At 36.2% G+C, this 14327-nt stretch overlaps 1 protein-coding gene across 1 annotated transcript; it reads left to right on the top strand.

Annotated features, from left to right (window-relative positions):
- Positions 1-7428: 7428 nt before the first annotated feature.
- Positions 7429-9150, top strand: LOC123660556. Its single transcript, XM_045595613.1, has one exon. The coding sequence runs from the start codon at positions 7429-7431 to the stop codon at positions 9148-9150; it is 1722 nt and encodes a 573-aa protein (XP_045451569.1).
- Positions 9151-14327: the final 5177 nt, after the last annotated feature.

The raw sequence follows: 14327 nt of genomic DNA, 5'->3' as shown, positions 1-14327 counted from the left end.
ATTTGTATTAAGTAATGGAATTTAGAAAAGTTAAATGTAATTGAATTGAATGAAGTATTGAATAAACATTTGTATTAATGTATGGAAAACATTTGTATTAGGTGTGACACACCTTGAAGTAAATAAATAAAAATCTGAAGCGGTTAAACTAGTAATATAAAACATTAAATTTAATTTATTTAGTAAATTTAGAATAAAAATAATATGCAAGTAAATTGAAAACTACTGTTATAAAATATTAAATTTAATGTCTTAATGAAAGAAATTTGGAATAAAAAGTTATTGTGAAATATTAATTTTAATGCATGGATGAAAGAAATTTAGAGGTTAAGTTGAAAAATATTATTGTAAATTTGTATTAAATGAAGAAATTCGAACAAGAAAATTGAATATAAGAACACATGTTTGTTGAATGTAGTACGGCAATTAAGAAATTAAACCAAAAATAATTGTAAATTTGCAATAGCAGAATGCTAATTTTGAAATATAAATGGAAATATGAAGAAAGGAAATATAAATTTAGGAGATTAGGATGGATTAGGATTTAGGATCGGTAATCATGATTGTTAAAAATAAGGAAAAATAATTTGGAAAAAGGTTAGGATCGATTAGGATTGATTAGGATTGGGGATCATGGTTATGTAGGGCACTTATCTTATCATGGTTGCGAGGTGAGGCTTGAACCGCGTCACTGCTCGGCACAAGATGTCGGCCATGTGTTCCGGTGATCCTGGGTTGATTTTGAAGTCCCTGTTCGGGCGCCAAATGTTTCGTTGTATTGTTTTGTTGCTTGTATTTATTATTGTTTTGAAGAGTTGGAGAAATGAAAGATTGAAGAGAATAGATTGCTGTATTACAATTACATTGTTATGCAAACACTTCGTACGACGAGAAGAAGTAAGGGAAAGAGAGTTTAAATGTCAAAAGACTGTCTTATATAGCTAACGTTCTGTCACATCACTGATTGTCTATTGCACTCACAGTTTATAAACACTTCACACCGATGACTGATAAATTAAAGTGCGGACCACACGATGTGAACCAAGAGTTGCAACGCAAGATGTGAGACGTTCCTTAACACAATTCAAGTAGAATTCTACTATACATACACAATATACATAAATACTATAAAAAATATATATTTAAATAGCATTTCTATTACCTTTAATGAGTTACGTGTAATAAATTTGGAACTAATGAACGCTATCTTAACTTCAGTTCACAGTGTGCGTGGGCAGCCACTGTTGTGATAAATAGATTTTAAATTTAATTGTTTAATTGCTATTGGATAGAACTTTCTCGCAAGCACAAAAAGTTACTCAAATAAATATTACAAACGATTATTTTTAATAAAAAAAAGTATTAAATTTTAAAATCACTTAACTATTATTTTCTAATGTTACTAATGTTTCTCCTGTGGCCATGGTTGGTGTAAAGTATCCGAAACGTCGGTCATGTAAAAAACCTAATAAACCGCGATAAAATCCGAAAACGTTGTTTCATCACTTAACTATTTATGTTAAAATAATAAGTGCCAATCTCACCATCATCGATCTTTGCATCTCAAGAAGCTCTTCAATGAAAAATACGGTCAAGTGATGAAACGTTCTTAAACATTTTACTACACAATTTTTACACGTAAGCTTTTTATTTCTAGCATTTTCTGCCACGATATTACAATTAATGACCATTAAAAAAACCCGCTAAAATACTAACTTTGCAATAAAGACAAAATCTGACTTTTTTGTTTCTTTTTTGCAGCATGTAAATTTCTTGATTTCTTTGGTTTTTAAACATGGTCTTTAAGCGCAGATATTAGTGACTCTATTGTATCAATGTTAAAGTGTCAACGTTTCAATTCTTAAAAAAATATAATGATAACATAAACCAATACAAGAGTTACTAATAAAGAACCAAATATAACAGAGTCTTAAAATATAACAGAGCTAATTTTCTGCTAGAATTTTAATAAAAACCTTGTATATTTGATTTTCGGTCGATTAGTAGTAGCCCTAAACCAGAATCCACTCTTTCTCCATCTGTAAGTCATGTAGCTCCCTAAAACTCCCTAAATTCCAGTCCAGTGACATATTTATTATCTTTTCGGCTCATCTTAGCATCTTTTCGCTTACTAATTGTTTCCAAGCAAATAAATAAATGTTTAAAAAGAATAATAATTTATTTATTTTTATTGCACACTTACAATAAGAACATTAAAAAGAAAAGAAAAAAAACATACTGAATAAAGTGCAAAGGCGGTCTTATCACTAAAGTACATTATTTTTCTATGAAATATTTTTAAATGTTTTGGAAAATCTGGGACAAAAAAATCAATATCGAAAAGAATTTTTTTAATTACTTAGTCTATTTTCTCCACCAATTACTCCTTATACTCCAAAAAACACAAGATTTATAATTGCAGCACCATATCCACTCTCACGATGGCTTACAATCTCGTCATCTCGAACCGTTGTGCGCTAGAAACAGAACAGTTCCAGCACATTACCATAGCTATCTGATCGGCGCCATGTGAACTGGCACTATGAACACTCTTACCGCGATGTGATTGGCTCCTTTATATAAGGTATACGTTTAAAAGTAATTAGATTTTTTATTTATTTTTGCTATTTGGTACATATGGCCAAATGTCCTAATTTTTATAGTAAGTTGTTGTATATGAAAGAAATATTTTAATAATATCATTATGATAGAAAATACTGTAGGTATTTAACTAATTATATTCTCTTTCGAAAACATAAAGTTTCTAATAGCATTGCCATGTTACTTATAAAAATTCTTTAAAAAAAATTCGTATCAATTGTGCAAAAAAGATTTATCCAACAAACCGCGCATCATTCAAGCAATCTGTTTTTATTGTTTCATCATTATCATTCATCATTTTAGCCTATCGCACTATCTGGATATAAGCCTCCATAAGTTCGTGCCAAAAATGGAGTGAACTGCTGTGTTTTACCCATGGTCACCACGCTGAGCAGGCGGGTTGGTGACCGTAGGTCTGGCTTTATCGCACCAAAGACGCTGCTGCCCGTCTTTAGCCGATGTATTTCAAAGCCAGCAGTTGGATGATTATCCCGCCATCCATTCATCGGTCGGCTTTGTAAGTTCCAAGGTGGTAGTGGAACTGTGTTACCCCGTTCGCCTCTTATGACACCCACGGGAAGAGAGGGTGAGGCTATATACTCTTTACTGCCTACACAGGATTCTTATTGTTTATTAAAGATTAAGAACCGAATGACTCCAAAAACTTCCTTTAGTCACTACCTTAATCCCAAAACATTTAGGTAGTTATTTTCCTACATTTTTCTTAAATAGGCGTATAATCTTTGTTGTTAACTAGCGGCCTATATGTCTGAACTTGCTTAACAGAGATAGAATTTTGACTTAGCTCCATACAAATTGTATGAAAAATCTATCGCTAGTAGGCAGAACCAGAGATTGATAGATTACACTGGCCCACATAAAAAAAATAGCTCTGTACCTTTAACCAGACCCATCTAGGGTTATGTATTTCGATTGGTTGAATCCGAATTTAATATCCGTTTGGTCTTTACAGCACCTAATTTTGAGTAAATTCCAAAAAACTGGTAAAACTGGCTAAAAATCGCAAGAAAATTTATTTATAAATGCATTTTCTCGCGCTTGCAAAGGAATATAATTTTTTTGAACTATCAATTTGAAAATAAATCGTTTTGTATTGACAAACCTATCGACTATTAATAATTAGTCTTTAAAACATCAAGTTAACACGCATAAGACAGAAACTAATGCTAGTAAAATTATGCGTGTTGCATTTATTAACATATCCATTTCTAACTAAAAGAAAAGAATCAAATTTGACCAAAATGATTGGTTATTGTTAAAAGAACTTCAATATAATGGAGAAAGTAATTCCGGCAACAGTTACTTGATCGCAATTACTGATAATAGCTATATCTCAATAATGGGTTATCATCATATATATTTTAAGATAACCACAGTAGTTAACTAGAAAGATCATATATACTTATTTTAAGATGCCCTAGTTAACTAGAAATTTGTTAACCATTTTAGTTTGTGGTTATAAGATTTTGTACCAACGGTAACAGTCTCGTTCCCCGATCGGACCAAATATTTGTGTTCACATAAATATTTATCGCTGGGTCTAGGTGTTTTTCTTTGTAGGCCTAACCACCTCGTCTTGTTGGGTACGAAAAGCAGATACGGTCCAGCTTCTTAAGACATTATAGTTGTTGTGAAAAAATAACATGAACTAGTTTAGTTCTAGTAAAAATTTAAATAAAAAAAAAAAGCAATGAAAATATCTTTATTTTACACTTTTTTTTTAATTTGCAATTTGACTACAGACTTTGACAATCAACAAAAGACTATAATATGCGTGTATGTCAAATACACGTTAGTGTGTGTAATATTTTTTTTTATTGATTTAACATATTTTTATGCATAATTTAAAAAAAATATTAGCATTATGCACTCCTTCTCTATATAAAGTATAAGTGTACAAAATTTCATACTCCTCCGTCCATGCAATTTTCGTAAAAAGTGGTACAAAGTTTTTACTTCACGTATTAATATAGATAAAGCTTAAGATATTGTTATTTAAACTGAGTAATCATCATCATATACAACTCCCACATATATATACAACAATTGTAATATTAGAAATATTTTAATTTAAATATCACTTCATCATTACAGCCTATACAGTCCATTGCTGGACATAGGCCTCCACAAGTTTACGCCAAAAATAACGTGAACTCGTGTGTTTTGCCCATAGTCAGCACGCTGGGCAGGCGGGTTGGTGACCGCAGTACTGGCTTTGTCGCACCGAAGACGCTGTTGCCCGTCTTCGGCCTGTGTATTTCAAAGCCAAATATCACTTAAATATAATCATTGCGAGCTGGATTACGGAGGGCAAGAAATCCAACTTACTATAATTAGTGGCCCGACGGTTGAACAGGTGGACCTAATTGTAGGTTAGACGCAACTATCAACTCAACATTCCTAAAATATTTCAAATAAAGCGACCCACCCGATTCCACCCATTCTAAAATTAAATGAAACAAGCTGATCAGTCATTCAGTTAGTTCAGTCTATTGCAGTCAACTGCTGGACATAGACCTCCCCAAGTTCGCGCCAGACATCCCGGTTTTCCGCATTTCTCATCCAGCCTACACCGGCAATCTTACGTAGATTGTCGGTCCAACAGGCAGGAGGACGTACGTCCCACACTGCGTTTGCCAAGACGCGGTCTACACTCCAGGACACGTCTACACCAACGGCCATCGGTCCTGCGACACAGGTGAGAGCTATCACTGTAACCTGCAAAATCAGGAGCAACATAAGCGCATTACCCATTCGTAGTTGTCAACATACCTCATCATAGGAATACAAGAAACTTGAAGACAATACAATTTGCTTGTAGTCTTCTGTGCACTCCCAAAATTGTCTTATCTAGATTCGAAGCTATTTCTTGCTGTACTCAGTCTCAAATATCTATCCCTATCTCTCGAATAAACCATAAAATAACTACTATCTGCCTGCTCGATGATTGCGTAACATTACTGTCGCCTCACATAAAAATAAATTAAAAGCGCTTTCAATCGAGCTCCACTTTACATATGAAAGGTTTAATTATATTATTAGCTATGATAATTCACAGTGCTTTCCGGCATTGCGTTGTTCCCATATTAATGTCCGTGACTAAGCGATAAGTCACCGTGAACTCAGATCAATTTCTACCTTATTTTTTGTAATTGATGTTATAATTTTGTGTGTATTCAAAATGCAGTAAAATAAGAAGTGTTAGTTAGATAAATATTTAAAATTATTAACATTTTTGATTAGATGTAGTTTGTAGATACGAAATATGGTGTTATATTTCCATGTTTCATTTATAATTTTCGACAAATGATATGGCGTTGCTGAAACTGTGTTGTTACTTTCGATACTATTTTATTTTTTTCATTTCTTTTCAAAGCAGATACTCCACGTCAGATTGACCCATATCAGATACCCTACAGCAGATACTATAATATTATCGCGATTTTTTTTTAAGGTAGCTTAGAGCTTTACACACAAAATGTTGACAACATAATACAACTATACAGGCTAAAATCTGTAACATGATGACAATCAAATATACAACAATCGCACATGACTTTCATCGGGTTTTACCTCATTAACCTTCCCCTATACGTCGTCTTTTTTAACCGACTTCAAAAAAGAAGTTGGTTACTCAATTCGACCGTATATATCCTACTAATATTATAAATGCGAAAGTTTGTATGTATGGATGTATAGATGTATGGATGTTTGTTCCTCTTTCACGCAAATACTACGGAATGGATTTTAATGAAAGTTAACAGTAATATAGCTTATACATTAGAATAACACACAGACTATAATTTTTTGAGGTAGTGTATGAAGTGTCCAAAATATAACCATAATTGTCAAGTAAGTCGGAAAAAAATATGCCATCTGCGAGCTATTTATTCTAGCGTACGCTGCAAAAACTGTGGAGTTTAAATACATGTATAAGAGAATTGTTTATCTGAATTAGTCCTACAAAAAAGTCCGCGATCTATCTTTTATGAGTGAGCTATTATCGCCAAAACAATGAACCATAAATACAATAAAAATTGATAATACGATAGAACGAATAGATTTATTAAACTTTGTCTTTTACTACATCATTTAGACGATAATTAACAAATAAATAAACAAGAAATAAATAAAATTGGAGTCTGTTTGTAATATTAAAATAACCGCTTCATACTAAATGCATATGTATGTATACACGGTAAATATACCAAAATAACATATTTTACAATTTTTGTCTGTCTGTCCGTCTGTTTATTCCAGCTAATCTCTGATACGGCTGGACCGATTTTGACAGGACATTCACTGGCAGATACCTAATATAGCAAGGAGTGTCTTAGGCTACTTTTATTTTATAAATTTATTTATTTTATAACTCGGCGAACTGAACAATAACTTTTTTTGTTAAATTCCATACGGACGAAGTCGCGGGCACAGCTAGTATATATATATATATATATATATATATATATATGTATGTTCGGGGATAACTCCGTCGTTTATGAACCAATTTTGATAATTCTTTTTTTGTTGGAAAGGAGATATCCTAAGTGTGGTACCATGATAAGAAAACCAAGATCTGATGATGGGATTCCATAGAAATCGAGGGAAACGCTCGAAAATCTGCAACTTTTTACTGGGTGAACCGATTTTGATAATTTTTAATTTAATCGAAATCCGATGTTTATCGTTTAAATATCATCGAGATCTGATACAACTTTTGGAGTAATCTTTGATAATGCGTATTTACTTGACTGTTTTTTCGTCGATCTACGTTGTATTACCCATTGGTACTTGGGGGAGGAGCACATGAGAGATACTGGGAAGGGCTGCGTGCAGGGGTCTATCGGTGGGCCGATATTGTGGAACCTGCTCCTGGATCCACTGCTCCAGGAGATGGAGGCCAAAGGCGACTACGCGCAGGCCTTCGCCGACGATGTGGTGTTGCTGTTTGAGGGTGAGACGGCCCTCGAGATCGAACGGCGAGCCAATGCCGCCCTCGAACGCGTGAGGGCGTGGGGCCAGTCAAATAAACTTCGGTTTGCGCCTCACAAGACCAATGCTATGCTTGTGACGCGCAAACTGAAGTATGACACCCCACGTCTTCGCATGGGCGGGATCGACGTTGTCTTGTTGAGCGAAATCAAGCTGCTGGGGGTCGTCATAGACCATAAACTAACCTTCAACGCCCACGTCGCGAACGTCTGCAAACGCGCGGTCGCCTTCTACCACCAGCTGGCCCGAGCGGCTAGGGCCAGCTGGGGTCTCCATCCTGAAGTGATCCGCACTATTTACAGAGCGGTGGTCGAACCTGTGATCTTGTATGCGGCCGCCGTCTGGTCGCCGGCCGTGTCTAAGCTCGGTATACGCAAACAGCTGAACGTGGTCCAACGGGGCTTCGCACAGAAGCTTTGCAGGGCATACCGAACCACCTCCCTGAACTCCGCACTGTTGCTCGCTGGAATACTCCCCCTCGACCTCCGCGTTCGCGAAGCGGCGACTTTATACGAGGCGCGGAGGGGGGTGCCCCAGCGGGTGATAGGGGATCGGGAGGTGGAGCGGATGTCCTCGGCTCTGCGGTCTCCGCATCCCGCCTGTCATGTCGACCTCGAGTTCAAGTGCCTGGTCGACCGAGAACAGTTCATTGCAAATAGCGAACACGAAGTTAACATCTTTACGGACGGCAGCAAGATTGAGGGCAAGGTGGGGGCAGCCCTGTCCGTATGGACTGGCGCCGCCGAAGCTAGAACCCTCAAGCTTGCTTTGCCGTCCTATTGCACGGTGTACCAGGCGGAACTCTTGGCGATATGCCGGGCGGCGCGGATGGCCGCAGACAACTTGGCCGGATCAGTCGGGATATACTCTGACTCCCTGTCGGCACTGCTCACACTCAAGAATCCAAAAGCCCTCCATCCCCTGGCCGTAGAGGCAAGGGAACACCTGCGAAGGGCTCTGCTCCAGGACAAACATATAGAATTGTTCTGGATCAAAGCCCACGCAGGGCTAGAGGGGAACGAGCGTGCCGACCATCTGGCCAAGGAGGCTGCGCTGAAGTCCAAACGCGCGTTTGACTACGACAGCTGCCCGGTTTCGTTCATCAAGCGGAGCATTCGCATGCAGTCGCTTGATGAATGGAACCAGCGGTATCGGGCCGGCGAAACGGCTGGCGTCACCAGGGTCTTCTTCCCTGACGCGACGGCCGCACACAGGATCATAGGTAAAATAAAGGTGGACAGGTTTGTCACTCAGGTGTTGACGGGGCACGGCGGATTCTCCGAGTACTTGTACCGCTTCAAGTGCAAGGAGAGTCCATCGTGCGTCTGCGACCCTGAGTGTTCGGAATCTGTCCTCCACGTCCTCCTGGACTGCCCAGCCCTGGCTTACGAGAGACTGCGTGTCGAGTGTCAATTGGGAATAAAACTGAGCAAAAATATATTACCAAAACTATTAGAAGAAGAAAATAGCAGAAAACTGTTCCTGCAGTTTTGCAAAGAAATTGCTGTACTTGTAAATAATAGAAATAGGACTTAAAAAATTATGTTTTTTAAATATTGTACATATATTTACATAAACATATAGTTATAGTTAGTATAAGTAATATAAGGAATAGTTATAAGTTTTGTAATTATTAAAAAATTGATTTGTAAAAATCGATGCCTAATTGAAAATTTGTAAATAGACATAAACGGTCTCCATAGTGTTAAGCATGTATGTATAAGTTTAATTGTAAAAAATATAATATTGTAGCAATAAGGGAAAAAAAAAAAAAAAGAATACATAAATAAATATATATATGCTCCCTCCCTATGTCACTCCCCCCTGGTGTGTTGCACACAGTGCGAATAGTTTAGATTTAGATTTGCCTTATTTGTATTGAGGGGAAATACCCCATAATGAATGAATGTGGACGGATGAAAGAAGAAATTGGTATGCAGAATGTCTGTGGAATAAAAGCGAGAAGTATGACAAAGAGGACTAGCTTAAGTAATATAGTAAATTTGTAAAAAAGGACTCCGAAAAATAAAAATCGGAGGCGTAGGATTTAAAAAAAAAAAAAAAAAAAAAAAAAATCATCCAACTACTGGTTTTGAAATACACAGGCCGAAGACGGGCAGCAGCGTCTTAGGTGCAACAAAGCCAGCCCTGCGGTCTCCATCCGCCTGCCCAGCGTGGTGACTATGGGCAAGACAAGACAAGACACATGAGTTCACGCCACGTTTTTCTTAAAATATATTCTCTCTTGCCAGGACAAATGCGACTGATCTCATCTTGCTCTACAAAAATTTGGACGTCTTGTTTGGTTTTCTCTACAGTAGTCCCTATATTATTATTATGTAAATACTTTGGTTCTATTTCTTTATCATGACTTTGTTTTGGTTTTGGATGTAGCGTGTTTTATATCTCAGTCTTAATGCTTGCTTCCTGTACTTTTCTTTTGCTCTTCTTAGCTCTATTGTTTTGTCTCAAATATGACATTTCTTTATTTGTTTTCTATACATGCCTTCTAAATAACAATAAGAGTGAGATTTTTTACGTATCGGTTTCTCGACAGTTATCTTTGAAGATGGTGAAGTTGGTGTTGAACACAAGGAAGACGCTCGTTCCGTAATATTCACACTTGTATCTTTATTTTCGGTCAAATGCTCATTATTGATTAATTATAAAACAACATACTTTCAGTAGAAGATGATGACAGAGCACTAGATGGACGCGGCGTTGATGTGGTTAAAGAAGGTTTAAAATTTGGTGTCTTTTTCAAGGGAACTAATTCTTTTTCAAAAAAAGTCGACTGCAGAAAAAATTCGTCTTGCTGATTATCTTCTTTTTTTGATTTGGGATTTTCGGGACAATTTTGTACTCTTTTAGTGTACTTTTTAGCGCAGCGAGTATGATAAATCATTGAGATGTAGTGTGACAAAGTTTCAAGAGGATCTGTTATATTGTTATTAAGCACCTCTATATCTAAGGTCACTTCTTCCTCGATTGTTTTCAATTTTCCCTTTTCCTTTTGTCTTTTATAGTAAGCTCTGAAATTTTCTCTACTTCTTTTTTGAGTTTTCTTCCGGCTTTTGGTGACATTTCACAGATAGGCAGTATTTTTTTATTTTTTTTACTCTAACCTTCTTTTCTTTTATTTTTTTTTTTTGATTGCTAATACAAAAAGGGGCATATTTAATTCGTTCTCGGCATTGTCGCGCGGCAAGCCTTCTATTTTCTTTAACTTCCTCTTTGGTCTTTTTAGGTTTTCCTATCCTATAAATTAAATAATTTGATGAATGGACAGCATATAATATAGACATATTTACGGACAATAATAATAATAATTTACGAAAACCGCGGTAAACAAGTATTACTTTTTCATACAACGGTAATTATAAACATATGGTAATTAGTATACCGTAATTAGAAAACGATAAATTTTCATAAAAATGTTTAAAACCGACACAGTATACAAATTCTAGCTTATTACAACGTACGGAGGCCAAAGTACTGTCTCCATTTACATGATCAACTTGGGTCTATCTTAAAAATCTAGTATTAAAATAAGAACAACGGTAATTAGAAAAGTTTTTAACCAAGGCTACGGTAATTATATACTCACGTGCTTCATTGGCGGTACACTAACATGAGAGTCATACAACTGCTGATGGACCTCGGTACACACTGAGGAGACGCGATGCGTACGGTAGTGATGTGCCAAATACTTTTATTTAGGGATGTGCACTCGAGAACAGCAGATGTTACGGCAATTAGAAGTTTCCATTGGACATACGATTACTTCATAATAATTATTTGTAGACTGGTTCTATTGAGTTGATATTTTGTTATGCGATACACGCTGCTTAATATCGTTTAAAACGTTGAATGGATCAAAGTAAATCTATACGCAATAAAAATTACAAGCAAGTTTTAAGATTAAGTTGGTGTGCGGACACGCCACGGTAATTAGAGAACAGAGGGTTTTGAACATAAGTTAAATTAATTTAGTCTTAATTACTTAAAACAGAAGCCAATATTTTTTTTAACAGCTAGGTACGGATGCTATCTAAAATATATAAAAAAGTGCATGATTGATATTACGGTTTAAACAAGCCCGGACACGAAAAATTTGCTAATCGGAGAATGGCCGAATTATGACCATACTATCAAAATATATCTAAAATGTAGTGATTAATCTTTAGTACAGATTCTTACGGTCTCCCGTTCGTTACACATCATATTTGACATGTGTCACAGCCGACCACGCCCTCGGACGGAGCAACCAGTCCATTACTTAGACAAGTCGTATGCTAAGGAAAATTAAATAGTTTTACAAACGAAAGAATAACTGTACTTTATATTTTTATGTGTACAAGTCAAGATTATTTGCGAATTTAAATAGAAAATTATGAGAACAGGACTATATTTGTTTGGGACACACAAAATTAAATATTAATCTATATTTTGTGCAGTCCTTGTGGGTCTCCCCACCGTGGCTCGGAGAGCACGTTAAGCCGTCAGTCCCGGTTGTTATCATGTACACCTACCTGATAGCGATCGTTACAAATAGTAGGGAATATATTATCTGCCAACCCGTATTAGAGCAGCGTGGTGAATTAAGCTCTGATCCTTCTCCTACATGGGGAAAGAGTCCTATGCCCAGTAGTGGAATATTACAGGCTGAAGCGTATATTTTTAATGCATTTACGAAGTAAATAAATAAATATCGTAAGACCAAGAAAGTAAGTTTGAAATAACAAATAAAACCCACACAACGGACAAGTTATAACTTAAGTTAAAGTTATCACAGTTTATTTAGAGCTTTTGTACAAACACGGAAATCTAATAAGATTATTTTAATAATACCAATTTGTTAATTGTTTTAATAACAAAATCATATTAATTTATTCAAAAATTATTTCAATTATCCGCCATTTCTACAGTGAACGTTGTGTCGTTATAAGCGTGCGTCAAGCATTAGACTTTACTTGGTGTCTGCGCGAAAAACTGGTGCTAAGGTAATTATACCTTACCGAGTGTTGGGACAATTTCCTCAAGTGCTTGCGTGAAACGATCGAGTAACGGAGTTATATTTACACATAACTGACTCTTAAGTATCTTCTCATGGATCTTGCACATCCATATACACATTTGTCCATCTATAATCTAATATATAAAAATCTCGTGTCGCGGCGTTTGTAGTTAAACTCCTCCGAAACGGCTTGACCGATTCTCATGAAATTTTGTGTGCATATTGGTATTGTGTGTTATTGATTTTTATTGATTTTATTTGTTATTTGATATCTTTATTTACTTCTATTCATATTTATATTGATTTACTAACATTAGATATAAGTTGTTTTTGTAATACTAACATTAAGATATGGACTACTTATGTCTGAAACAAAATAAATAAAGGTTAAGAGGCTTAACAAAATACTATGAAATTTTGTGCGTATATCGGGTAGGTCTGAGAATCGCTATATATTTTTCATTCCCCTAAGTTATAAGGGGTGAGGTGTGGGGGGGGGGGGGGGGAGATTGAGAAGGTTAATAAAAAATATGGCAAACCAACGTTTGCGGGATCAGCTAGTTATATATAATAATAATCTAAACTGATAAATAAAGAACATCACAGTCCCCAAGTTTTCGACTGTAATACTTTTAGAGATATCTCCTTAAGAATCGATTTTCATATAAGCCCTCGGTAAAAAAAAAAAATAGAGGAGTAATACGTACTGAACGAATGACATTTGATTCGTTTATTTACCATTTGATATGGTATTAATCTTTTTCTTAGACTAGTAAGCCTTTTTGTGCCTATTTAGACAGTAAATCTGAGTAAACTCCAGTCGTGCGTCCGAGTTAACGCTACACTTTTTTTAAGATCAACTCTAGTATTATATGCGAGTACGTATTACAGTAAACCGTTTTCGTAGTAGTTTCGTTTCTTATTTGATATCTGTTATTTACGCTTCAGCGTGTAATATCTGACTGCTAAGCATATGCCTCTTTCCCCATGTAAGAGAAGGATCAGAGCTTAATCCACCACGCTGCTCCAATGCAGGTCGTCAGATATCTTCACTACTACGAGTAACGATCGTTATCAGGTGTACCTACATAATAACAACCGGGACCGATGGCTTAACGTGCTCTCCGAGGCACGGTGGGGGGGACCCACAAGCACTGCGCAAACACCCAGACCATGGCAAACATCTGTATAGCCAATATAAATGTTCGTCATGTGCGAGGATCGAACCTGCAACCGCCAGCGCAACGGCCACAAATCAGTGCTGTGAACGTTGCGCCAACACGTCGTCCTGTTATTTATATAATTTGAATATACGTAGTTCTAACAAAGAAAATTACTATGATATAGAATTGTCAAGCACTACTGCTATTACTTCTGTGACAATGTGGCTTGTTAAACTAGTTCCTCGTTAGACGTCTTATTGTCTGTCCGTCTCACTGTCAGACGGAAATGAGTGTATTTGTGTACGTATTACATGATCATTGGGGGTTACGTTGTTTCTAAATTAAGACCATTTTGTAGCTTATTATTATCATTATTATGCATTCTTTTTTTATGCAGAAGAGGGGCTGTGGGTTAGAACTCAGTCTGCCACTCTTCTTATATGACAAACCACTAAATGAATATTGAAAATAACAATTAATACGTACAACAATTATGTCAACATTAGATCTCTATACCCCAGAATTTACAACAT

The sequence above is a fragment of the Melitaea cinxia genome, chromosome 15 (assembly GCF_905220565.1).
Source record: "Melitaea cinxia chromosome 15, ilMelCinx1.1, whole genome shotgun sequence".
NCBI lineage: Eukaryota > Metazoa > Arthropoda > Insecta > Lepidoptera > Nymphalidae > Melitaea > Melitaea cinxia.
Note: the sequence above shows the minus strand (reverse complement) of the source record. Positions and strands in the feature narration are given on the sequence as shown.

Excerpts from the sequence above, each read along its gene's own strand:
- LOC123660556 (XM_045595613.1), top strand. The coding sequence starts at position 7,429 with ATGAGAGATACTGGGAAGGGCTGCGTGCAGGGGTCTATCGGTGGGCCG.